The 27,353-nt window shown below is 36.6% G+C and overlaps 2 protein-coding genes across 5 annotated transcripts in view; both read right to left on the reverse strand.

The window, feature by feature from the left end:
- bltp3b (bridge-like lipid transfer protein family member 3B) overlaps positions 1-14,593 on the reverse strand; it is a 28,304-nt gene extending 13,711 nt beyond the window's left edge. For 3 of the 4 annotated variants that reach the window (XM_016534924.1, XM_016534922.1, XM_016534926.1), the window contains exons 1-12: positions 14,355-14,593; positions 6,572-6,734; positions 4,695-4,733; positions 4,247-4,338; positions 3,780-3,969; positions 3,564-3,704; positions 2,330-2,500; positions 1,968-2,148; positions 1,795-1,878; positions 1,566-1,712; positions 334-443; positions 37-178 (exon numbers count right to left, since the gene is read on the reverse strand). In XM_016534924.1, the coding sequence (XP_016390410.1) occupies positions 37-178; positions 334-443; positions 1,566-1,712; positions 1,795-1,878; positions 1,968-2,148; positions 2,330-2,500; positions 3,564-3,704; positions 3,780-3,969; positions 4,247-4,338; positions 4,695-4,733; positions 6,572-6,734; positions 14,355-14,398 (1,504 nt within the window). In that variant the 5' untranslated portion in view covers positions 14,399-14,593. The remainder of the gene's footprint in view (positions 1-36; positions 179-333; positions 444-1,565; positions 1,713-1,794; positions 1,879-1,967; positions 2,149-2,329; positions 2,501-3,563; positions 3,705-3,779; positions 3,970-4,246; positions 4,339-4,694; positions 4,734-6,571; positions 6,735-14,354) is intronic. The other variant, XM_016534925.1, reaches the window with a different exon arrangement.
- Positions 14,594-15,620: 1,027 nt separating this feature from the next.
- LOC107725519 (plexin-C1-like) overlaps positions 15,621-27,353 on the reverse strand; it is an 18,822-nt gene continuing 7,089 nt past the window's right edge. The window contains exons 10-23 of the mRNA XM_016534796.1: positions 27,226-27,350; positions 26,964-27,143; positions 26,342-26,444; positions 25,778-25,948; positions 25,463-25,624; positions 25,250-25,352; positions 25,068-25,169; positions 23,591-23,811; positions 23,348-23,494; positions 20,881-21,046; positions 20,609-20,709; positions 17,771-17,846; positions 16,263-16,297; positions 15,621-15,797 (exon numbers count right to left, since the gene is read on the reverse strand). Of these exons, the coding sequence (XP_016390282.1) occupies positions 15,621-15,797; positions 16,263-16,297; positions 17,771-17,846; positions 20,609-20,709; positions 20,881-21,046; positions 23,348-23,494; positions 23,591-23,811; positions 25,068-25,169; positions 25,250-25,352; positions 25,463-25,624; positions 25,778-25,948; positions 26,342-26,444; positions 26,964-27,143; positions 27,226-27,350 (1,869 nt within the window). The remainder of the gene's footprint in view (positions 15,798-16,262; positions 16,298-17,770; positions 17,847-20,608; positions 20,710-20,880; positions 21,047-23,347; positions 23,495-23,590; positions 23,812-25,067; positions 25,170-25,249; positions 25,353-25,462; positions 25,625-25,777; positions 25,949-26,341; positions 26,445-26,963; positions 27,144-27,225; positions 27,351-27,353) is intronic.

Here is a 27,353-nt window from a genome sequence, read left to right on the forward strand (position 1 = left end):
CAGCATTTATGATGGAGGTTGTCACTTCTGTCTTACTAGGATAGTCTTTGCCATCTGGAAAGTAGTACTCTGTGAATTCAGCGTGGATAGCCGGCATCTCTTGGGGGAGGTAGAGGGATTTCTTATTGCAGGAGATCATGCTTTGAGGACTTGAGCGTGACTGGTCTGCTGTAGACACCTTCAACACAGCATAACAATCAACATTTAAAGGGTGACTTATTAATAAATATTTCATCATTTACTCAGTCAATGATGACAGCACTGATGCATCTTGATGAAACACATTTGAATTTGAAACGACTAAATATTTTATGTGTATTCTTTCATACAAACCTGATAGATGCTGAAATCTGCCATCCGTAGCACAATTGAGCTGGACATGAGTTGGGTTCTCGGTGCAGGTGGAGGTGAGAAGGAAGTGCTGGAGCTGGTGGAGATCTTTCCTGTAGGAAACACATAAACTCAGACATCAATAACACAGTGGACCATCTGCACAAACCGCAGCCATGTGTTTGTGAGGCACCTCAAACGCACACCAGAGAGGTACCTGTCTCCAGACACCAGCAGCAGTTGGCCGTGGGGGAGAGCGGCCACAAGCCATCTGGGCCTGAGTCCAGCTCCCTAACCATTATCCCTCCACCCTTCGCCTCTAAGACAATCGACTGATGGACTGGGGACACAGAACCCATTACGCAAAAAACCTCTCAAACTAGGACAGGTGTTAGCTGCTACCAGGACACACTTAATGGCCACAACACATTCTAAATTATATTCATGATCATAATATACTCATATAATATAAATATTAGCCATACTATGCTATTGAGCTAAAAACTGTAACACTTTAGCTAAAGACCCTTATACAAAGACTCTGCTATGCTTTCAGTGGCCACATGGAAGACCTCTTGTTAGCCATGAACAGAACTACAACCCATAACTGTGCAGTCAGTGTCATCTGAAAGTGTCTTTGTGAAGAGCCCTTAAAATAGAGTGTCACAAATTCTTGCTATATCGATTGTTTGGATGAGCAGATATCCAGATCTATGCATCTATAATTAATAGTTGTCAATTAAATAACCAGTGTCCGGATCAAATTTGACCCCAAAATCCCCCCCTAAAAATAAATGAACAAACAAATAAAAAAATGAATTAATGAAACTGATTTTTGCATTATTTTCATGACATTTTGCACACAACTTCTCATTACCATAATGCATCCCTTTATATGAATAATAATATGAATATAATAAAATGAATGTTAGACATTTTTAAAGTCAGCACAAATCCAAGGCAATACATCAGTACTACGATACTGTATATATATATATATATATATATATATATATATATGTGTGTATATGTGTGTGTGTGTAATATGGGAAAATGGGTTTAATAGTCATGAAAATAATGTCAAAATTTCTTATTTATTTCTTTTGATTTTGGGGTCAAATATGATCCAGACATGTTCTCGATAGGTTGCATGAAATTCATCCATTTTCTGTTTTTCAGTTACAATGAGATGAAATCAGCCAATCAAGGTGTGTTAATGGGCAGGACGTTCTCACCGTGCTGAGGGGAGCTCTGGGTCTGGCCACTGACTGCATTTTTGAGCATTTCCAAATTAGACTTAAACTCATCTAGGAGAGAACGGGCCCAGGTCTCACGAGACTTTGTGGCCTCACCGTAATGCATCCAGTGCATACAGGTCTCACCTGAGAGAGAGAAAGAATGATGTTTTCATAATCAGAACATCTTCTTGTTTAACAGGTTATTATAAGTGTTTGAGGAGTTTACCAGCTTTGTGGTAGGGATAATAATCTACGCTGATAGAGTTGAAGGACAACTGCATTGCACCACCATCAAATCTCTTATTAATTCCTGCAGAGTGAAAAAGACACATTTCAGCTTAACACCAAACTCTATAACACACTTTGGTGTTAACAGTATAATGTGTGCATATGTGGTACCTCTGTCCTTGGCATTGGTGTCGTCACAGATATGCAGGTCGAGATGTGTGATTTGGAGGTGGTGTGAGGTCTCACGAACATCATAGGCGTTAAACAGCCGTGCCATAGAAGCGCTCTGATCTGCTGTGGCTGAAGCCTGCTGTGTGCGCACCTGCTGGGCTGAGGGGGGCGCCGGTGTTACCTAAAAACACCAAAAATTTGGCACATCACCAATGTAAATTCTAGGATTAAAATGTACAATCAGTAGGGGGCACTAAAATACTATTTTGAGAATAGAAAGCAAAATTTAAAAAAAAGAGGTAGTCAAACAGGTAGTGTGGCTGATTAGTGAAGGGGACGAGGAAGTGGCATGAAAAACACACCTGTGTGGTGTCGGGGGCCATGCTCTTCCTCTGCGCGGCTGATTTCTCCATGGCTTCACTAAGAGACTTAGCGTACTGCACCATGGCCTTGAGCTGAGAGTCCGTCAGCACCCACAGCAGGTCATCCAGGATCAGAATCAGCTTTGATGCAATAACATTACAGTCTTTTATCTGGAAAAAGCATGGACATACAGCCGTGAGGCACATACTGTGGGATCTCACACAAGTAATCATAAGTAATGTTTTTTTAAAGAAGTCTCTTTAGCTCGCCAAGACCATAATACAGTGAAACATTATTGCAATTTTAAATAACTGTTTTAAATTTTAATACATTTTAAAATAAAATGTATTCCTGCGATGGCAAAGGCGAGCTTTCTGCACCATTACTCTAGTCTTCAGTGTCACATGATCTTTTAAAAATCATTCTTATATCCTGATTTGGTGCTCAAGAAACATATTATTATCAAATCTGAAAACAATTGTGCTGCTTAATATTTTTGTGGAAACCGTGATACATTTTGTTTTCAGGATTATAATGTTCAAAAGAACAGCATTTATTTTAAAAATTTATCTTTTTTTAACTTGTCTTTACTGACAGTAAATAATGAATAAAAATAGTAATAGTAGTAAAAAAAGACCCCAAATTTTTGAACAATTGTATTTATGCTCTATATATTACATTGTTGTGTCTGTATTATATTGTTTAATGTCTTAATATTTGTTTTTTGGTTTAATGACACCAGCATTCAAGCTTTATATTGTTTATTTTAATTTTAATTTTATTTTTAACAGTTTAGAATCTTCAATATTCATCTTACTGTTACATCATCATGTTTTATTGACTTCATGTTTTTAAACAAATTTTTTCCAGGTTTATGAAGGAATTTAAAGGCCATATTTTCAATATGCTTTCTACTGCATTTCATTTAATCTTGCATAATTTGACCGTACTAAATGTACAGAGTTTGTTTGCATTTGTTTTTATGTGAGGCCTGGATGCTACCCAAATAAAACCCTCTAATCAGCTGCCAATATTCAGACTACCAACAGAGAAATGTATCCCGGCTGCCTGCAGAGCTCAGAGCTGATCCACAGAAGAATGAGTGCTACACACACTCTCAAAGATACAAATGCTAGTACAGTGATCCAAAAATGGACAGTTTGGATCTAATTTTGAACATTTAACCATATGCTTCTGTTTGAGGGTGTGAAAGGAGCATGTGTGCATCCTTACCCTCCTCTTTAAAGAGACTCTGATCTTTGACTGGTTGGTGATGAGGCGTATGGGGGCGCTGACAACCTCATGTTCTGTGTTCTGGATGGCGTCCGCTTCAATCCTGATCATCTGCCAGCTCACTTCCTTAAATGTTAGGATCTAAAACAAATCATGGTGTTAACATATAAACACATACCTCATAGACTCCACAACACCATAGGTATCTCTCATCACCTCTCCACGTGTGGGGTCCAGGATGCGTGTGTATCGGAGGTTACCGGTGGCCCAGCTGGTGTTAACACTGTAGACCTGGAGCTGCGAGAGCTCGAAGGAGGCGTTAAAGGCTTTGGCGCTGATGCGGATAACTATGGAGTTCACAGAGAGAGAGATGCCCTCCACAACCTTCTCCGCAAAACCATATTCACTGGCAAAGAGAGAATAAGATTACAAATAAACATATAATATTAGGCTTGCAAGCAAGTTTTACGCTACAACAAGTTTTCGCCAAAAAGCAATATCTAGCTCTCACAACAAACAAACAAACAAAAACAAATACAAAAAGAAATAATCTTTTCCATGGCTTTCCAAGGCACATTTTATATACCTCCAGGTTTTCCATGACAGAAGGAACCATTAAAAACTGGAAGCAGCAGAGGAGAGATACAAATCAAGGCAGATAAAGCTGATCAACTGAAACTGACCTTTGACCCGAGGCTGTTGCAATGGGTGATGGGCCGTTGGGAGGGCGAGGCTCGTCACAGGTGCTCATCTCCATGATGACTTTATCCAAAGACTGAAAGACATGATTTACAGTTGCAATAATTAAGCTGCAGAAAATGTGTTTCATGCCTTTAATCAAAGCAGTGGCTCAAACAAAACAGCAACAACAACAACAAAAAAAACACAACAAAGACAGCAAAACAAAATAAAAAAACAAGACAACATAAAACAAAAAACATACAAAAACATACAAAAGCAAAAAACTGCGAAACAACACAACAAAAACAAAACAAAAAAGCAAAAAACAAAAACAAAACAAAAAAACAGTGAAACAAAACAGCATAAACAAAAAAACAAAAAAAACAAAACATAAAACAAAAAATTTAATTAAATAATAAAGACAAAATATTTTTAATAAAGTGTTATTACCAGAGTGATTGGATGAGTCTTCAGCTTGGTCCATGGGATCTAGTGCACCCACACACACACACACACACACACACACACACAAAGGAAAAATATATATTTACAGTATATGTAACATTGTCTTTCATAATTAAAGTACACTGTGTGCAGTACCTTTGCTAAGATATGATGCGTGCACTCATGTCTGTGTTGGTGTGTGTTAATAACATTGCTTTTTCTGGATAAAAACACACTTTAAAGATTGGCTTTATTGTATTCCTTTTATGGCTATATATGTGACAGCCAAACACCCTCAGAAATATAGTGAAACATGTCAAAAATCGACTTGAGGATATTTGAAAGGCTCATAAATCACGTTCTTCAAATCTAATCATCTCTACCGGTTTGCTTAGTATGAATACCACTGCATCAATGAAAGGCCCTCACTAATTTAACTTCTAAGGTGTGTGTGTGTGTGTGTGTGCACGTTTTTGTGACAAATGAGGACATAAATTTGTATAATGACAAGGGTATGACATAGGTATTACAAGGAGAAGGTGACTTTTCAGGACATTACCCCATGTCCCCACTTTTCAAAATGCATATAAATAACACAGAATGGAGTGTATTGAAAATCTGAAATAGCACAAAGTTTCCTGTGAGGGATAGGTTTAGGGGTAGGGTTGGTGTAGAGCAATAGAATATACGGTCTGTACAGTAGAAAAAACATTACGCCTATGGGATGTCCCCACTTTTCACAAAAACAAACCTGAGTGTGTGTGTGTGTGTGTGTGTGAGAGAGAGAGTAGTTTTTTCCAGTGTGCGTCAGTGAGCGCTCAGAAACACCTGGAGCACAGCCAGAGGGAGAAATCTGTACGTTCCTCTTAAAAAGAGTCAGAAGGGGACAAGAAACACACATGCACTCATCTGTAAAGAGCAGAATATAAAAAAAGCTGTATTTCATTTCCTCTGCACTCGAATATGGATGTGAAAGTAGAGCGTTAAAAAGCTGCAGCATGAATATTAGGCATTGAAATATACTAAAACTGATGTTAGGAGATCATAGGGAGGAATAATAAAGGAGGAGCCGAACAGAGGGAAAGGAATAGGAAAAGGAGCATTTCAAAGGCTAGATCTATTGGTGAGGTTCATCATAGACACCATCCTTTCTCTCTGTCAGTCATTATACAGGCGTGAGCTTCATTTAACCAATCAGATTGCTGCACAAGGGCCGCACTGACCCTCAGAACAGCTGCGGCTATCGTATTTTATCAATACACACAATGACATCCATTGAGGTTTCATTAAACAACTACGTGGCTGACCATGTCTAGACAAGAATGGAGGAATGGCCAATAATGGTTGTGGAAAACTGCAGTCCAGAACTGGGGCCAGAAAGAGGAAGAGAGAAAGGAAAAGCTCAAGTAGAATAGCCATAATAATAATAAATAATAATACTAATATAAATAATAAAAATAACAGTAATAATAATAATAATAATTATTATTATTATTACTTTATTATCATCATTATTGTTTTTATTACTACTACTGCTTCAACTAATATTATTATTATTAATACTAGCAGCAATATGTTCAAATGTGACTTCAAAAGACTCTGCTTATGTGTTTTGCAGTGATGTTAAAATATGCACTAAATATGATGAAAGCCAGTGTATAATATTGTGTCAAGGACAAAATATTATGACTATTATTACTATTATTAATAGTCATAATAATAAATAATAATAATAAAATAAATAAATAATAAAAAGTAATAAAAATAAGTAATAAAAACAACAGTAATAACAATATTTTTTGAGAGCTGAGCTTAATTATCTTCCCAGCTGATTCTACAATACTGGTGTCAGAGGGACTCATGGTGATGATGTCATCTCTTACCCGGATGGCGGCCTTGTTGCAGAAGACTTTATTAATGGCGAGCCAGGTGGGCAGATCCAACATGTTCTGCAAAACCTCCTCATCCAGCTCCAGGTTGGTAAGCTGGCCCTCCCCTTTCAGAGTGCTCAGATTAATCTTATCTGGGGAGAGGTTCTTAGCAAACCTGCAGAAAAGAGAAAGAGAGAGAGGAACAGGGAGAAATCAGGGAATAAAATCAGTAAGATGAATGAAGAAACTGAGGGAGGCAAAAAAAAAAAAAGCACATTGCAGTTTTCCATTATGGTTTAATGGCTCTTTCTCTTGACTGTAATTACAGCTTTACAAGCAAGCAGACCGGTGAGCTGTGCTGTTACCACCCACCACTTGAGAGGTGTGAGAGTGTGTGTGTGTGTTTGTGTGTGTGTGTGTGTGTGTGTGTGTGTGTGTGTGTGTGTGAGAGAGAGAGAGAGAGAGAGAGAGAGAAATGTTTCAAATATGCTTATACTAAAAAGCATATATATAAAAAAATATGCTTATGCGTAACATTTCCGTCACACGCTTGAGGTATTCGGCCAATCACAACGCACTGGATAGCTGGCCAATCAGAGCACACCTAGCTTTTCAGACCGATGAGCTTTGTAAAAATCGACGCGTTTCAGAAAAGTGGGGCATAGAGGAGAAACAATAATGTACAGTATGTGGAAAATAATGTGTTTTTGAACCTTAAACCGCATAAACACATTGCATTACACCAAATAATGTTCCTTTTTAGCAACATCATATGACCCCTTAAAAAAATTCAGTAATGGGTGATTAAAGACATTACTTGCTAGAAAAAGCTCTTTTCACTGAATTACACACACACACACTTTTCATTTTCAATGGATAGTCACAATGAGTGAAATGCACATCGGTTTCAGTGACCCGGAGAATCTGAGGAGAGCTCACACAGAGGCCGTGACCTTCTGTTTCTGAGCGCATTGATTTTTCAGTTAATGTTTAAGATTGTTCCCGCAAGTGCAACGTTCTCCGCACAGCTCTCAGCACCAAGGTTGATAACAGAACTCATTTGTTATCATTTCCTTCAGCTGTTTTCGCTCGGCGGGCTAATGACACAAACAGGTCAGGGTGTGGAAAAACCGGTCACTCAAAGCCTATGATGTGGCCAAGGTCAACGCTAGCCTGGGCAAAAAAAAGTTTGTGCGTCATGAATAGCTTGAAGATGTTGGATGGCCTGTTTATTTGACCTTCAGCCCAGTTTAAACACACTAACACACACAGTCGCAGTTTAACAGCAGCGAACAGTTCTCTCTGACACAGATTAAACCAAAAGCTAGACTAAAAATGATTGCTCCTTTGAGAGTCACCGTTAACTGTGTAATTAGGTCCCAGACTAGGTGTAATCTGCGTTTGAGAGAACACCCTTAGATGGCCGGTTAATCCTGTTTCACAACTATCTCACTCTAACAGAATCAAATAAAGAGCTCTATATAAAGAACTACAGGTAGATTATTAAAGCCTAATTACTGAGGGACAAAACACCACTAACCACTTCAATAACTTCAAAGTTTCAAATACAGAGGCAACTAAGTGTTTAAAACTGAGGTAACCACTGGCCTGGAAACCTAGAAACTACTTTACATGTAGGTAAAGTTAGAAGAGATAACAAAAGTTTGCAAAGACTGAATAAGGATGAAAGTGTCTAAAGGTCGGAAACCGTGGCACTTTCCTATGAGTCTCTTTTAATAATTCTGGGGCCCGTTTCATAAAACAAGTTTACCAAATAAGCCAGGCTTATTTGGTAAACTTGTTTTATGAAACGGGCCCCAGAATTATTAAAAGAGACTCATCTAACTCATCTACATCTTGGATGGCCTGTAGGTGAGCAAATTGTCATTTGGTTGAACTTTTCCTTTAATAAGTAGATGAGGCACATTCAAAGTTACTGTAAAATAGGTATAAACTACATTAACTGACCATTTTTTAATTCTGATCTGAATGTAACTGGTCCATTTTAAATTGCTACTATTTCATAAAGTCAATCAAGTCGTGCTAAATTTACCACACAGCGATTAAGGGCGTATAACAGAGCCAATCACTGTAATATATGGCCTCGAGTGACATATTGATCTTATGAAATGGCAGAAACAGCAATAAGACTGAAAAGAGCAATATCGAACAGATTCTTAATCACTAAAATACTGCCAAGAAATTAGACATCGAGTTAAGACAAGATACAGTGTCTTCTTGTGAGAAAATGTTTCACTACTGTCTAGGCACTTTTGAAACATGATATTCAGAAAGAAAAACTCAACGCCTGCACTCATTGGTTTAAACTTATGCGGCCTTGATGATGTCACTTGAAATAGAAGTTGTTTGAAAGGTCAAGCATTTAGATGATAGATTACAAAAACAAACATTTCTGTTCTCTTTTGGAATACTGTGAGTGTGCACAGATATGCAAAATATAACCAGAAACATGTATTTGAAAAAGTACATTTTCATGTTTGATTTTTAATGTATCAAGTAAAAACAATTGTCATAATATAATAGCAACCATAATAGCAGCTTGTATCCCTGCACTCACTGGATGAATTTCAAAGTGTGGGCATCTCTTGAATGAGATGCTTGAAGGAGATTATGCCCCAGTTATGGTGACTTATTAATCTAATGCTTTACACCAAGGACACAGAAGGAGAGCTCTGAATAGCCCAAACGCAGCAGTTATTCACAGGATGACAGATGCCCTCATAGACCCTCTGCAAATGTCACAACGATACACACATAAACAAACATCCCACAAACACAAGAGCCACGAGAGAGAGAGTACTCGGCCTCATAGAGCCGTCCTGAAATCTCCTGAGCATCTACAGCATATCTCAGCACAAGGTTTTAGACAAGCCCCAATCAATAGAGGTGCGTGGACAAATTCTGGGCAGGAAAAAAAAAATTGCGTCCAATGCGAGTCATTAGAAAACAACAGCTGAGGGACAGAACCGGAGGAAGGTCGTCATGACGATAACATTGACAACAGCAAGGATAAACAGCATAGAAGTGGTAAAAGAGAATAGACGGTTACTTCACTGAGGGCTTTCCTGCAGACAGAAGAAATTATTGCTCTTTTTATGAGCTACAAGCACTGATCAACCCAAGATATGGACCAAAACTAAATAGCTTGCTATTTAAACAAAGACCTAGGCTTATGCCCAATAAAACATTTCATTAACTTCTCGGAGGACATAACATAGCGTCTTTATAAAAGAAGCAGTGATTCATTTGGGTATATATACAAATTATAATGTTCACTGTAAAAATTCACCTCTCTGCTAATACTGTAAATTATATAGGGCAGTGTTTCAGACTAATTCAAACCATTAACTCAGCTTTTTGAACTATTAATTAAAAGAAACGACTCCAAGGAGTCAGTCGCTGTATGGTTTTTGATTAACTGAAAAGAGACAGCTTATAAGACTAATTTCTTTATATATCAGACCAAACTGATTGTGTTTTATGTTTGTTTTGCATGCAACCTTATTTTAGTATTATTTGCATTCTATTACAGTATTATTTAATGTTTTGAATGGCTTTTTTAAATATATTTCCAGTTTCAATTTTTATTTTAGTAACTTTATGTGCTTTTGACATTTTAATTATTTTTATATATATATTTCTATTTAACCTTAATTCATGTTATTTCCATTTTAGCTTTAGTCATTTTAGTACTTCACCTTAAACATACTTTATTTCAACTAGCTGCCAAAGCAACTTATGTAATTTTCATTTAAGTTTTTAATCTTTTATTCATATTGCATTTGAGTTTTAAATCAGTTCATGAAAACAATTTTAAAAGTTTTAGTTAATTCTAAAGGAAGACGTCATTTATTGCATCGTATTCAATACAGTCTATGATGCAAAATCAGCCTAATCATATTGGCTCTTAAGGCTTGTTCAACACAGTCGACATTTGACAACCCACCAACTCAGACATTTTTGAAAATATGTAGGTCTAGATTTGCATTTCCTTATAAGACTGTGAAGCTAAAACACCCAAGTCTAACTACCAAAGGGTGAATCAAGGGGAAAGTACACAAGCATTTTCTGAGGCCTTGAGTGCGCAGGTGAGATCAGCCAACTTCCTTTCGGCTAAATGATGAAAAAGGCTGAAAAAATCCAATGAGGTGCTTTAAGTTTCACTTCAGTTCACGTGAAAGCTCGGCTTCATTATGTGGAACAAACACAGTGTCCTGGTTCTGTTCCCGGCGCAACAGGAAGAGACTGCTACCAACATAATCGACCAAAAGCTGCTAAAGTGCCACATGTTGCTTGTCAATTATCTTGCAATCCAGCTGATCAATGCTAAAACACAGTCACCGTTAGTGACAGTTGCTGCAGAAAATGCACCTGGGGATGCGGCTGTTCAATTGTGTCAGTCAGATCACTACATTTCTTCTTTGTAAATATCGATTTTATACACATTCTTCCACTTTAAAACACTTTTGGCAAAGGAACAAATGTGCTGTTGAGTCTTATGTTACTTTAATGTTTGTGTGACTTGACTCTTCTTAATTTCTTAAATTAAATTACCCATTCTTCTGTGGAGCACAAAACAAGAAGTTTAGTAAGATGCTCGCGCTGCTCTTTTCCATTCAGTGAAAGTGAATGGTGATTACATCTGTCAGAGAAAAAAAAATAATGACTTCAATTTCAATCTATTCCTCACAGAGACATCTTGTATGGCTTCAGAAAACTTGGAATATGACATTTGTCTTTTAAAATACATTTAAGTTTTTTTTTTTTTACTTTTTGAAGCTTGACTGTCCCTGGTTCCCGTTCACTTCAATTATATAGAACAGAGCAGCTCTTTTGGGTCATACAGGTTTAGAACAACATGATGGCGAGTAAATGATAACATTACTAAATGAACTATTCCTTTAGATAAACCCTGATCTTAAGAATTCTCTGAATTAAGATTCTCTGATGCAAATATTTTCTCATTCTGGCTTGGAGTTCATGATGCGCTATCCAGAAAACTAGTTATAAGAGGGTAAATACAGCCTCATTGACCACCACAAGAGTTTCTAGCCTGATTTTACAATGATTAGCCATGAACACACACTAACAGACAGACAGGTCAGGTCAGCGTTATCTGATTTATCTTCTAAAATGGGGGCCAGAGACTAGAAATACAGGCCAAGCACGTTTCATTCCTTTGACAACTGCTTACAGCTTCAATTGGACCTCTTCTGATTTTCACTAAATCAGACACAACAACTAAACTATACAGGCCTACATAAGAAATATTATGTTTAAAAATATTTTAAATATAAATATACTATATATTTAGATAAATAATATAATATAATATAATATAATATAATATAAAGCACTATATTCAAAATAGCTTCAGTGCTTTAATTAGAAAAACTTTGTGTAGCACTAAGGTGGTGCACAAAGACTGGTGGGTAAATTTCCCTTTCCCCTTCCTGTGAAGTGCTATGTTGACTTGTTCCCCATATTGTTTTACACTCTCTATGGTTTGAAATCGAACACAATACGGGCGCATACAGGCGACTGGAAGTTACTCAAAATGTTTGATAAGCTATAACAATAAATATGAGATTATTACAGACTGAAAAAGCGCCGCCGCAAGACGAATACTTGATTTTGTGTAGGTCAAAGTCTGGGTAAAAGTCCCTCGGCGGTAAATTAATTCAACACAACGTCATTAACAATAAGTCAAGGTCCACAGTGTGCACTATCCATTTTAGGGGGCCTTGAGCGCCACTATTCCTCCAGAAAATGCAGAGTGCACAACCAACACCAACCTGAAGGGCACAGTTTAAAGTTATGACCCTTATGAGACGCCATCCCACACCATCTTTATTTTATCATGCTGACCGCTCGACTTCTTGGATCTGAGCTATTGCTTATCAAATGAGGAACACCATGAGACACACTTCACCATTTTACCAAATGGCCTCTTTTGTCATTTTGAATGAACAGGTGTAGTATTTCATCTGGATGCGCTCCACTGAGGGAATAAATAATGCAGGTAGGTTGATCTCAAGAACTGACACAACAGTTGCACACAATAGTGAAACCATTTGGCACAACGTGCACTCGGCCGGAAAGGCAAAACATAGTTTCTGTTGAAACCAGGCCGTATCCTTACAATCTACCCAGTTTTAATTCAAGTTTCCACAACAAACTGAACAGAAATGAGCTGATGTGACTCCTCCAACCTGCTCAACTGGAGAGTCCTCCATCTACAGGGCTGAAAGTTCAAACCACAAATATAATGTTATTGACACCAAAGAGCGATATTATTGTTGGAATTGCTTCCAGGACAACTTTTTTTAGCTGATGAATGATAAAACCATTGACAACCACTCATAATCTATCCAAATTTGATGGGCTCAAGCATTTAAAGCAGCAGATGACAAAACTGTAGTGTGCACTTAAAATAAACAGAAAGTTACCATGCATTAGTGTGTGCATGCTAATATAGATATCTTTATAGTTATCATTCGTGGCCTTAAAAGTCTCACAGATTTCAAGAGAACTGGAATGCTTGTCATTCATAAAGTTCTACATATCTCCTGCAGATCCATGTTTTGTGTATTAAAAATTAAATGTTAATTTAGAAGCCCATGTTTTTCAAAGTATCTTCCATTTGTGAAAGCCACACAAATTTGGAACAACATGGGGGTGTGTAAATGAGAAAATATATATTGAGTGGTTGATTTTTCATCTTTAAATACCTAAATACTAACCATGTTTAAATCCAATATATCCAAAATAATCTGACATTAGCACAAAAAAAAAGTCCAATTCTCTCCATCTAGGCCTGGTGAAATGAAATCACCATAGACACGCAAGGGGACACGTCACCCAGCCAATATTATGATTTAAAGCTGTGATGAAACTTAAATAGCAACAGATTTTTTCTTCTGTGTTTTGATGTGCATCCAAGTATAATGGCATATCAGAAAATAAAAAATGTAGGGCGGGTCTAAGCATTGGTTGTTGTTGATGGAGGCAAATGAATGTGAGCTTGCAGCGATGTGTTAAAATATGTTTAAGTAAATGACTGGAGAAGTTCTGCATACATAACCAGAGAAAAGTCCGGTTATGACATTTTAATTTAATTTTTTTTTTTTAATTTAAATAAAAAATAACATGCATGGATGAATCATTCTCACTAAAACATGCATGTGGAAAACAGATTTTATTTTTACATGCCAACTTTAAGATGCCAAATTCAGACTCTAAACCTTACATTTATGTCCGATAGTTGTAAATATTTGTATAAATTCTTAGTTTACATGGCATCCAACTAGACTGTTTGTTGATTAACTGACCTTTAAGTGTCAACCTGATACACCACAGGGCTAGAAATGGGGTCACAGTCAGTCATGCAATGTCATGAATCCACTTAAATCTTACCAAGGATCTAACCTGTCTGAATGTGATGAGGGGTGGTTTCCAAGGCAGAGGAAATCTAAAAATAAAAGATTCCAAGCCATAAAGCACACTCTCTATCACACTGATCCACAAAAAACAACATTAAGATGAGAGCAGACAGACTCGTTTGGCTGGAGACATGACACCCAAAGCGTTTTGACATCAACCCAGTGCAACAGCATTTTGTCTGGCAAGCTGTCAAAGCCCAGTTATGACCCATCAGCATGTGTCATCCAGCACAGCCACATCAGCAGGACTCATCTCAGCCTTTAAACCACGATTCGTGTTAATCGAGCATCGACATGTATGTAAAGCCCGTCAGGAAGGGATCAGCTCTGACCTGGAGAGATGTTTAAGGATCTGTTTCTTGATCAATCCAGCCATGACCGGTATCTCATCAATTCCTTATCCAAGGACGCGCGGCAGATTTTGGAAGCTGTACATTTTAGGTTTCCTCCGGTCAACCGGAGTGTTTTCCTCTGAATAATGAAGCGTCGTAATGGGAGAATATAAACATGACTCGTAGAGGCGTCCGTCGCTACCGCTTCACCGTCGGGTCCATGTTGAATGCGCAGTGACGCGTCTGTGGACAAACGCGCATGCGCAGGAGCACCCCATGAAAATGAGGCTCGCCCAAATCCGTTCAGCCAATAGGAATCTGTCTTGAAATTTACGTCACACCATGTCATGGCGTTTGTTATAGAAATATACACATGGTACTGGATGTTTCTGTGGAAATTTGTAGAATGCTGGACAAAATTATAGTTGACTTTGTTTGGAATTCTAAAACTCACTTAAAGTGATATGTTAGCTGATCGGGCTATGGGGGGTTTTGAGTTAGTGGATTTTTCTACTCTTAATAATTCGTTTAAAGTTAAATGGATAAAAACATTTTTAAACAACCCCACATCCTGTTGGAATTTTATTCCAAATCATATATTTAATTCTGCTGGAGGTTTACATTTTATATTGCGCTCCAACTAAAATACCTTTAAATTTATCTTGTTTTCATAAACAGGCTTTAATAAGTTGGTCACTTATACCAACTATAAATTAAAATTATAATCACATAAATAATTATAATTTTTCACCACATAGCTACTTTTTTTTTGGAATAATAAAAATATTAGATATAAATGATTAAATATTTAAAATATAAAAAATATATATATTTTTTTTTTTCACAATTGGTTTGATAAAAATATACTTTTAGTCAGTCAACTTTTAGATGATCGTGGTGTCCTTTTTACTTATGAACAATTTATGCAAGAATTTTCTTTTCCTGTCCCCCCAAGAGAATATGCCATTGTGTTTGGTGCAATTCCCTCTTGTATTATACCTTTAGTAAAATCTGGCCCTAAAGGTTCGTTAGACTCTCCTCTTTTTGATAACACTAACTTATTTGTTGACCAAAGTCTTCTCAATGCCATGTCAAACAAAGACATCCGTTCAATTATTAATAGATCTCAGATTTCTTTACCTGCTTGTGTGAGTTTTTGGAATAACATATTTAGTGATATAGAATGGGAAGAGTTTTGGCTTCTTCGACAATCCGTCTATCTATCTATCTCTGTCCGTCCGTCCGTCCGTCCGTCCGTCTGTCTGTCTATCTATCTATCTGTATCTGCATCTGTCTATACAATATACAGTATATAATAAAATGCTTCTGTGTGTCAATTATTCTCACCTTAGTGGAGAGCAGCTTGGTGAGGTACATCTCTTTGAATTTTAGTGCTTTTTTCTCTGGATGCTTGCTCAGGTCTGTGTCGATATCTGGATCGACCTAGACCAATCAAAAAGTCCAGTTACTATGTGTATTTGAAATTGTCTTTGATATCATATTTATTGTTATATATAATCAAAGTTATTTGACAACAATGTCTTCTTATATATACTGACAGCGGTTCTAATAGAAATGTTGAAGTTATTATGCCTCAAGAGGCAAAATGCTTGGTGTATCTTTGAACAATATCAACAACACAAAGATTATGTTCAGATTTACTTAAAAACGCTTCCTCTCATTTAAACAGGAAGAAGCTGACAAAACCGAAAGTATCACACACCCACATTCACTTCACTTCAGTGCGAATGCAGTAGCATCTAGATATAACACATGAACTCTCAATAATGACCCGTGGAGGAAAACACAACACAGTCACTTGACAGATCATTAGGTGTGTCAGTGCAATGAGAAGAACACAGCAAAACAAACACTGGACAGAAGAATACATGCCCTATGGCAACTCACCAGATGGAAGTACTTGACAGCAAAGTTCTCATCATCTGTCAACAAAACACCATAATGATGAGTAAATAAGCAATGTCAAGCTGATACTGGCCCAACAATCATTATTGTTGTTCTTGACGCAGCAGATAGGATGTGTTACAGTACAGAATCTCTACTGTGGTAACAGTGGGTTTGAGTAGAACTTAAAATGGCCACATGTCAGCACCCAAATTTGCACAATGCAGATGCACTCCAACATATACCGCAAACACACATGCAAACATAACCGGATGTGAACAATGCATGTGTTCATACACACATTTCGACATCTTGGACCCTGTCTGACATTAATCAAAATTATTAGACTACAAACAAGACCATTGATCACTAATATACACTCAAACTGAAATGTCATGGATTAATTTATATTCATATTTAAATGTACAACAATTACTGATCTGTTAACTATTATAAAATGTAAATATATCAACAACTTCATGAAAGTTCTAAAAGGCTACCAGAAACTGTCTGTGGTACATATACAGGAAAAGAGACTCCACCGACAGATATAACACGTGGTATAAAGAGACAAAGACAACCGATACCACCACTTCCTTTACACAAGGCCAAATTTCATCCTTGTGCTTCAGTGTGAGAAGGTTGCCTTAATTTGAACTCTTTGTTAATAGCTCTAGTTCAGCTTGACAAGTTCAATAGAAGGGATAGTTCACCCAAAAATGGTAATATTCTAATTATCTACTCATCTTCAAGTCTTTTCAAACCCACATGACTTTATTTTGTGTGTGGAAAACAAAAAGTGATGTTTAGCAGACTGTTAACGCTGATCTCTTCCATATAGAGAAATTAGATGGGGGACCAGTGTCTGTAAAGCTCCAAAAAGCACCATAAAGCATCATAAAATCACTATATTTATATATCTGATCATATGATAGCTTTTGTGAGGAATACACTGAAATTTCAGACTTTCATAATTTCTTTCTTTATAGCTCTGGTCACCATTCCTTTTTATTGTATGGAAAATTAAGCTTGTACATTCTGATAAACTACTTCTTGTGTGTTACAAGGAGAAAGAAAGTCCTATAGGTTTTGAAAAAGATGAGGGTGAGTAAATGATGACAGAATTGTCATATTTTGGCTGAACTTTCCCTTTATTTGAATTTCTCTTAGCTGATGTAATAGAGTACAGAACACATCTGGATGCACTGTTACATGAAGGAAAAAAACAATTTCAGAACACCCACATTATATGTTGCAATACTGAATGTTTTGTAGAGGGGGGTGGGGTGTTTGCAAAGCTACAGTATTGTGGTGAGCTGAATGGCTGTTTGTAATGAACTTCTAAGTTGTCAGTTATACAGATATTAACACTCAAAATGCAAACCTATTTTAAGTACAATAATAAAGTAGCAACAACTGCAACAGCAAAATAAACCACCCAAAATGTATTGATTGTGATATCGGGCATGGCATTGTTTCAGTTTGTGGATGATGGCAGGAATGTGACTCACCCTTTACACTGCTCTGAGACCTCAATGGTGCATGTACTTTTGTTGTGATAACTTTAATGCATGATCCATCTCCAACCTTGATGGAAATACATATTTAAAAACACAAACTCTGGAAAAGCTGAGAAAATAAATACTGTGCTGCAGTAGTCTATGGGTGTATTATGGGTTTGCAACAGTTTAGCATAATCTGGGTTTATTTGGCCTTGTGATACAAGTTTTGCAAGTGAAAGGTCAATCTCAAGCACCTTGAATAAAGCTAACAGAGAACATAAAAATACTGAGCAAGACAGTAAGACAAACTTCTTTTGTAGTCTTTTATCTGTTACATTTCTATTCACACATGACTATTGTTTTATTTTATAGAGATATGAACTATATTTTTTACATTTTCTAAAGAAAATGTGATTGGTAATTTCCTTTTGTCACTGTTGTTAAGGTGTTGCTATGTGGCTGCTGGGGTGTTCTAGGTGGTTTCTTAAGGATCCACTGAAGTGCCTTGAAATATGCAGCACTACTCAATGAGTTGATGTAATTCGACTCGAGCATCCCTGCCCCTTTTTTTAAAATAGCCAATAGCATTTAATTTACATCACAGCTAGGCCAGTGCCATTGGTTAAAGGGTTAGTTCACCCAAAAATGAAAATTAGCCCATAAATTACTCACCCTCAAGTCATCCTAGGTGTATATGACTTTCTTCTTTCAGACGAATCCAGTCAGAGTAATCTGCGCACACGCCAGTGAGTCTCGTGAAAACCAACGTTTGTTAACAGGAGCAAAGGAAGCAAAGTTTACTTACTATAGCAAAGGAAAACCAGTCTCCTCTTGGCTCATATCAAAATCCTCTGACATTCTTCTTTACAAATCCTCGTTTTGTACTTCTAATTAGTTACCGTTGTTTTGTTTTGATCTCTCCACTGCGCTTCCGCGTTCGTCACTTCTGAGTGGCGCATGAGCAAAGCCGACCTCATACATCATCTGCTCGGAGCTGCTTCCGTGTACAACTGTTAAAGCAAGCTACATTAAAGTGATTATTACCTTTTGAATATGGATATTTTTCTTACAAAAACGTGCCGATTCGCTACAGGAGGCCTTTTTAGGGACGATTTTTAATATAAGTCCGACTGGATTCGTCTGAAAGAAGAAAGTCATATATACCTAGGATGACTTGAGGGTGAGTAATTTATGGGCTAATTTTCATTTTTGGGTGAACTAACCCTTTAAGCTTGGTAAAACCACATTTGACACCCACAGTGTAATAACTCCTTTAGATACAATATGAAACTATTACTAAAGCAAAACAATGATTATTATGATGTTGAGGATGCGTAGAAAATTGTCTCATCCAGTCACTTTAAAATATAGCATTTTGTGTAGAATTCAAATGGGTCCGATATGTTTTGTGGTCTGCACCGACTCATACATATGATCCGCTCTGTGCTTTGTGTCTCTGGCTCGAAGCAGACTATTGGCTGCGGCAGTTCGTGGGACACAACGCGAAACCAGACTTCATTCACCCCAATGGAAAGCACATTTACACTGTCTAAATCAATCCCTATCCCCTATGTAGTGCACTACGTGCCATTCACTATATAAAAAATAGTAGTTCTGTGAACAAGTGACTGATTTCACCAGCAGCTACAGTGTCTATTTATAGTGTAGGGGGTGGGGCGCTTCAGAAAGCATTTGATTAGAAAATCAGATGATTTTTGTTGATTAATTGCATGTTGATCCATATTGGTGGAAGTGAGAGACTGTAAGGTTTGAATGCTTATACAGTATCTTCTAAATGTGAATTTTTCATTGTTTTGGCTCACACTAGCTTAGACAAAACCTTAAGGCTAATATATTCATACTAAAAGCCAAAAAACTATTTTGATTTGATGGGGACTTTAATAGCTCAAAGGCCCATTCACACCAAGGATGATAACTATAATAACGATAATAACAACTATAAACTTATAATAATCATTCTAATTCTATGAGAGTAGTGGCACAGAGGAATGATATCAATGGAATCACAACTTGCTATAAGGTGTTTTTAAGGTGTCTTAAGGTATTTTAAAGGGGTCATGAACAGCCTTATAATGCTATCAAGATTTGTACATTAAAAAAACATAATAATAATAAACATAATAAAAGTAAACGCCCACTGCTATGATTGGCTAACAGTTGTGTATGGTTGACAGCCTACATCCTACACAGATGAATGCTGCTGTCATTTAGGTTAAAAACGAATAAATAATAGGACAGTGCAAAGACTGTTTTTCCACAACTTGGCACTACACAGCTATCTTTATCATTTAGTTTCCTGCATAGACCTGCGTTCACCTCTCTCGTTATTAACCTACTACAGTACATATGTGAATCGGTGGGCGGGGCTAAACAGGCGTTAATCTTCTTCTGCGGAGGCGGTGTTCAGCCACACTATAACGTCATAAAGTGGCACATTCCACAAGCTGTCATTTTGGCAAATTGACTTCAATAAGCTGTTTTTAGACTAACAAGAACGTTTTGAGTTCTGAAACTTACAGGATGTTTTTATAGCGCAATGACCTCTTATATGTTGATTTCTCAGTTCATGACCCCTTTAAAGCAGCAAACAACTGCAGTATGTGCTCATAATAAACAGAATGTTATTGGTGATCATTAAAGTTATCTTTATAGTTGTCGTTCTTGGTGTGAACAAACCTTACCTCAAAACCCTAAGCCTTTATCTTATTCTCGTCTCTATATATGGCCCATGTGGGATTTTTGTTTTATCAGTTGTCTGTTTGCTTAGAATACAGTCCACTTCTCAAAAAAGATGTTTGCTCCATTTTTTTGTTCTCATGCACTCACCTGATAATGTTTTAGAGTGTTCAACATGGTAACATGCCCCCGAATCTCTGAGGACTCATCGACTTCCTGTAGCATGACAAACTTTCTTTCCTTTTCATATTCTGTGAGTGCACAACATAAAACAGAGAATACAAACAGGAATTAGTTTAGTGGATATTGCAACTGGCAACCTGAAACTGTGTGTTAACAACAGACGTAGGCTCTATAAGGAAGTTTTATGAAATATTATGATCATCAACAGTAAGAGAGTGAGAAACAGGGAGTCTACTAACCAATTTCTATATCCCTGATCTGCTGGAAGAGGAACCCAAACTTGCGCTGGAAGGTCTGCAAGATTTTCTCCTTGACCTGTTGTATTGTGTCACAGGTCAGTGCGTTGACCTCTAAGGGTTCACTGACCTCTCCTCCAGTCCCCACAGCAAACACCACCTTCAGTTTCTATAGGGGGCGAAAACATAAACCAAACAATTTAATGACTAAAGAAAAACTACTCATTTTATATGTGGCACATAATTTATCTATGTTTTTTTTATAAGAATGCATGAATAAGCAAACAGTTGAAGGAACAAGCACCTAAAGAGCTCAAAATAAAAATATGACCTGTAATCTTCTTCAAAAAATACTGAATGTTCAATTTCAGAGATAGGTTTTTAAAAAAAGTTGCAATCTATTACGATGGAGAAAATTTTTTATAAATTCCACTCATAATGTCTTTCATATCACTGGGGCAGTTCATACAGACAATATTTCATAAACTTCAGTAAAAGAAAACATTATTTATAGACCATTTTCTTACATACTTTTTTATTTTTTAATGTCAGATAGATCAAAACATTTTAAACTGGCAAACCAATTGTTTATCTATCTATCTATCTATCTATATATATATATATATTTATATATAGATAGATATAGATAAACAATTGGTTAAACTCCGTTTTTAACAATTTTCATAAATTATGTTTTTTCATTGTGCATTCCAGTTAATCTCAATCAAACTTCAGTTGGGTTATTTTGATTAGGTTAAAAAATAACTAAAAAATACAGCTAACTAACTTTTTGAAAATTAAAAAAATCATGTTTTTTATTGTTATCATGTTTTTATTGTGTTAGTTAGCTGTATTTTTTAGTTATTTTTTAACCTAATCAAAATAACCCAACTGCAGTTTGATTGAGATTAACTGGAACGCACAATGAAAAAACCTAATTTATGAAAATTGTTAAAAACGGAGTTATCTGTTTTTGCAAATGAACTCTTCATATATAACATTAAAGTCAGATTTGTAAAAATACTTTATCGACTTAAATTACTTAGAATGGCCGTTTTTAAAAAAATGCACAATTGCATAAGACTATGCAGTTTAAATACTTCTTCTTTTTTTGCCACTGTAATTTCCTGTAAAGCAGCAGAATACAATTTTAAACCATGAGTAAGACCATCTTCTGACACAAATATCTTCCTTTGGAGAAATGGCATTTACTGGCTTGGCAATACAGGTACAGTCCAGTTTTGTGAGAGGAAGGCTTGTGCAGGACTGATATCACTGCAGAAAGCAAAATGCAGAAGCACAACGGTCACACTAGTCTAACCGTGAGAGCCTGCTGGTGATTTTGGGGGGAAGATGGCCTTGTCACATGATTCTGTCCACAAACTATCATTAATCTTTCCGGTTTTCTTGTCCACACAAGTGTGTTTATGAGCAAAAAACTGCTAGAAACCAACCATCCAACCACACTCAATATGAGAATTGCACGTCAGGAAGGAATCAGGAACAAAAAATGATGGAAAACAAAAAAATGATAATTCTCTATAGCCCAACATTAAAGATTACGTCAGTTCACCCAAAAATGAAAATTCTGTCATCATTTGCCCACCCTCAATTTGTTCCAAATCTGTATGAATTTCTTTCTTCTGCCAAACAGAAAAGAAGATATTTTGAAAAATGTGGGTAATCAACCAGTTTCTGGCCCAAATAGACTTCAATATTTTTTCCATACTATGGAAATCAATGGGGACCAACAGACTTTTGGTTACCAACATTCTTCAAAATATCTTCGTTGATGTTCCACAGAGGAAAGAATTCAAACACGTTTGGAACAACTATTAGTAAATGACGACGGAATTTTCATTTTTGCATGAACTATCCTTTACATATGTAAGAAAGAAACACAACAGTCGGAAAATGATGCCTGAAGCACTTGTGCAAGAAATGTTGCGCAACGAAGCTACATGATGCCTTCCTGTGGTTTAAGAATGGACATGATGGCAACAGAAAAAGCAGAAGCTTCTGAGCATCTAATGCAAGAGGTTTAAAATGTACACAGCTAGCAAGAAACTTCTGCTCTTTTGAACTTTCCGTTCATCAAAGAGTTCTGTATCAAATGTCACGGTTTTAACAAAGATATATAATCACAGGAATAAATTACATTTTAAAATATATTAAAATAGAAATCAGTTATTTTAAATTGTAATAATATTTTACAAAATTACCGTTTTTACTGTGTTTTAGATCAAACTTCTTTCAAAAACAATTTTAAAAATTGCATCGAACTTTTGAACAGTTCATTTGGGAAGGAAAATATTTGGTGTTTTTGATTAAAATGGGGAATTTTTTAAAATGTGAATGTGGCTTGCAAATTACAGAAAGGTATTTCTAAAGTTAGTACTTTCCATAACTGTTCGTTTTTGCAAACACTTCCTCATTGCATAAAAGAGACAGTAAAAGAGGAAATACTAACCAAGGCCTCAAAGTCCTGCGCTTGGCAGAGAAGCCAGTCCTCGCTAAGAGTGTACAGAGCTTTCTCAGTCACCGAATCCACCGGCCCTTTCGAGATTTGCTGAGTCAAAGCTGACACCAACAGGAAGAGAGGCTGTCCTACTGATTCCTATGGAGGAAACATTATACATTTGTGAGGACACATGAGTAGTTGAAGAGAACATGTGCTTTCTAAATCCACAACAGAGTGGATGTATGGACGGACCCTGAGGAAGCCGTACAGACAGATGGACATCCAGTTGGTAAGAAGCTTCTCCACTATGGACTCTGTGCGGCGCAGGAGAAGTTTGGGATTTGCATTGCTGGACTGGTCCATCAGACTCTGCAAAAGGTCCTCCATGACCTCTGTGAGATAAAGCAGGTCTCCATGGAGGGCCAGAGTCAACAGAGATGCCACTGTACATCTAAGAGGAAGAGGAACAGACAGAAAGACAAGTTATAAAGAACAGAAGAAATACGAGTATAAAAGTAGTGTTACTGGCAGTTACGCATCTGTCTGCAAATAGAAACCAACCACAGCTTCATTCATTCATTTATTTTGTGTAATATTTACAGTATGTTGCAATTTCTTGTATTATGCTCGTTTTATTTTATTTTTGAATATTGATGTTTTGAAAAATAAAATATTTTATGCAAAACTTTCAAGCCAATAAAATACTCTAAAACTTTTTGTGTTTTATTTTCTTCATTTAATTCATTTTGTTTTAATATTAATCTTTTATATTATTTAGCATTTGATCGTCTATAAAACGTAATACTTTTTTTTAAATTTATGCCATTTTTATTATATTTTTATATTACTTCTTATTTTCTCGCCCTTGCAATGCTTGCTATTGTTGTTTAATCTTTTATCTAAATGATTGTTGGGTTTCATGGAATATTTGTCTTCATGAATAAGAGATAAGAGGGAATGTCTCCATTTCAAGGTTTTTTGAGATGTCGTTCTGAAGCAGTTTGATATAACAATTGTTGGATTTGTGCTGCTCAGATAAAGTCTGAGCATTAAAATATACACAACTAAGATTACTCAATAAACCCTGCTCATTTGTATCATCGTAACTTCATCTCCTGCTTCCTGGTCCTCCCTGGCTTCCTCTCAGATTGATAGAAGACTTTTAGTTAGTACTCGTGCTGTCAAACGATTAATCGCGATTAAACGCATCCAGAACAAAAGTTTTTGTTTGCATAATGTATGTGTGTGTTCTGTGTATATTTATTATGTTTATATAAATACACACACATACAGTATATATTTTGAAAATATTTTCATGTATTTACATGTCTATATTTATATTAATATAATTTATATTATAAATAAATATATTTAATACTACTTAAATAACCTACATAACCTGTGGTGGTTATGTAGTCACTTACAAGCTCAAAAAAAAACAAAAAAAAAACACCCAAAGTCTCCATGACATTCTGGACCCCAATATTGCTCGTGATCCTTCTTCAATGTAAGTAAGTTGTTGTTTTATTGACTGCCATGCATATTGCTTAGAAAAGTAAGTCGCATGATTTGAGGCATAATTTATGTCCTGTGCACAAATGTGCGGGAGGAGTTACACACCAAAGTTGAATATTTAGGGTTAGTTGTGTGTTCATAACACTAATCTTCAGTATGAGCAATAGTGATGCTTGCAAACATCACAAAGACCAGTATTTCAAAGATGACCAACCTTGTCGTATGTCCCTTCTGATGTTGCTTTCCAGCATTTCTAGTTGCTTGTTCATTCTCTCATTCATTTGTCTCTGGCTCTTACGGTGCACAATGAATCCAACTAGACAGAGGAGCAAACACATACATTAATACCTGCAGGACTATTGTGAAAATATGTGATGCAAATCTGAAATCACTTACCAACAGCACCCAGAATTATGAGCAGAATCAATGCAGCAAGGATGAGAAAATATATTGAACCATTTTGAGGCTCAAGGTCTTTAGAAAACCCCCCAATAATTATCTGAAAATTATAGTAAAATAAGGAATTTTGTATGTAAAATATAAGGGTCAGAAATAATTGACAATAATTATTTAAGACAATTTGCATAAAAAATTAATATTTAAACTCACAGTGAGTGAGTCCACAGCAGTGACGGCTCCTGATTCTCCTTTGATTGTACAGATAACCGCATTGGACTCAATCTTCTCCAAAACACACCGATACTGCTGATCTCCATGTACACCCGTTACATTCACCTCACTGATATTCAAATTCAAATCATCCTTCTTTTTCTGAGCAACAGAGAGTGTGGGATGGTTTGGAGGCTGTGATTTTCACATGCTCGTGCAGAAACATAATATTTACTGAGAGCCGACCAGGGGTCGGCATGAATGCCAAAAATGCAGACTGTAGACTAAAGTTAAACTCTTTATCACTAAACTCACCTGAATGTTCACCTGTAGATCGTTGGCCACCTGTAAGGTGGTGAATCCAGTGAATTCTGGATCAGGCTTGTAGGAGAAATAATCCACACAGTCCACAGTGGAGTTCCCAACATTCAACAAGAAGCTAAACTGACCACCGCCATCATAGGGGGGTGAGTGAAACCACATGTCCTGAGAAAGAGAGACAATGAAAATATGACACTAATACATGTGACATTTAAAGCTGCATGTAAGCTGTGAATACAATTAAAGTCTTCAGTCGATATTAAAATTCTGACAGAGACAAGCTGATAATTATTTTCATGTTAACTGACAATCAATATTAAAATGATTAAAATCAATATTTAATTATATTTTAAATATTAGAAGTCTGTAATATTTTGTTTAAAATTTATAAAAAATAATAAAAAACTCAATTCAATTGCTTGAAATGTTTAGGCATCATAACAGCTTGGTGGTCAGTAAGGTGATGGACGTTTGAAGACTCTGAAGTTATAAATAGCTGACCTCTATGTATCAGATAAAGTTCTGTGAGCAACTGCAGGCGTAATAAACACATCTTACCCCTAAGCTTGTGTTGTATTGTGCTTCCAGCGCAAAGGGAAGGACAGTAACTGACTCCACTAATTCCAGATTGCTGCCCTGAATATGAATCTTCCTTCCACCGCTGAATGAAGAGATTAAAACAACTTCAGCCAGTAATACATGATAATCCATTAATTTTTTATTCATTCAATCATCTAGTTATTTATTTATTTATTTACATTTGAATTCCCCCACTTATTTTTGCATATGTGGCTTTTGCATGCACACACAGACACACAATACCACACATTTCTACAAACAATGGAAGTGAAACCCACCAAAAATATTAAGAAAAGCCTGGCTGTCAGAAACCAGGTTGCTCTTACTAAACCTCTAACAGTTTAAGCAAGACTAAACTGCAGATCTCAGAAACATGACAAAACATGCAGGAATTTATATGCATTTCTGTTTTTCATCTGTTCTAAAAGTATCTCTGCAGATCATTGCAAATCTTATTTTTCCACATTAACAGTGTTCTTGCAAATTTCATGATTAAAATGTTCTGTATGACATTAGATTCACTCATTAAAATGTGCATTGTCATCTTAAGGTGTTGATAAGATGTAGAAGCTGACCAGACAGTGGTCTGAAATGGTCTGACCTGCTCCAGGTGACTGTGGGCTGTATTCCAGTGCAGCTGGGCTGAGAACTGTAAGTGATGATGCTGTTGCCATGACAACGGTCGTCAGGAGTAACAACACACACTTTCACTGTTCCTTTAGTTCCACTGGGAGGAATGTGGAACCTTAGAGTGTCACTGGAGCGATCAAACACTGGAGATCTGAAGGTAAAGATATACAGTATCATTTATCTGAATCTACACACATTCATATATACCACTAAACAAACGCACAGAGTCTCACTCTTTAGGAATGCAGTACAGATCCCCTTGAATACGGATTTTAGTGACAGATTCCAGGTTCCTTCCTCTTAGTAAAACATTGTTTCTGCCATGGAAAGAAACCTTGTTCGGCTCCAGAGACTGAATCTC

This window comes from Sinocyclocheilus rhinocerous, unplaced genomic scaffold, assembly GCF_001515625.1.
Source record: "Sinocyclocheilus rhinocerous isolate Xijiao unplaced genomic scaffold, SAMN03320098_v1.1 scaffold153, whole genome shotgun sequence".
Classification (NCBI taxonomy): Eukaryota; Metazoa; Chordata; class Actinopteri; order Cypriniformes; family Cyprinidae; genus Sinocyclocheilus; species Sinocyclocheilus rhinocerous.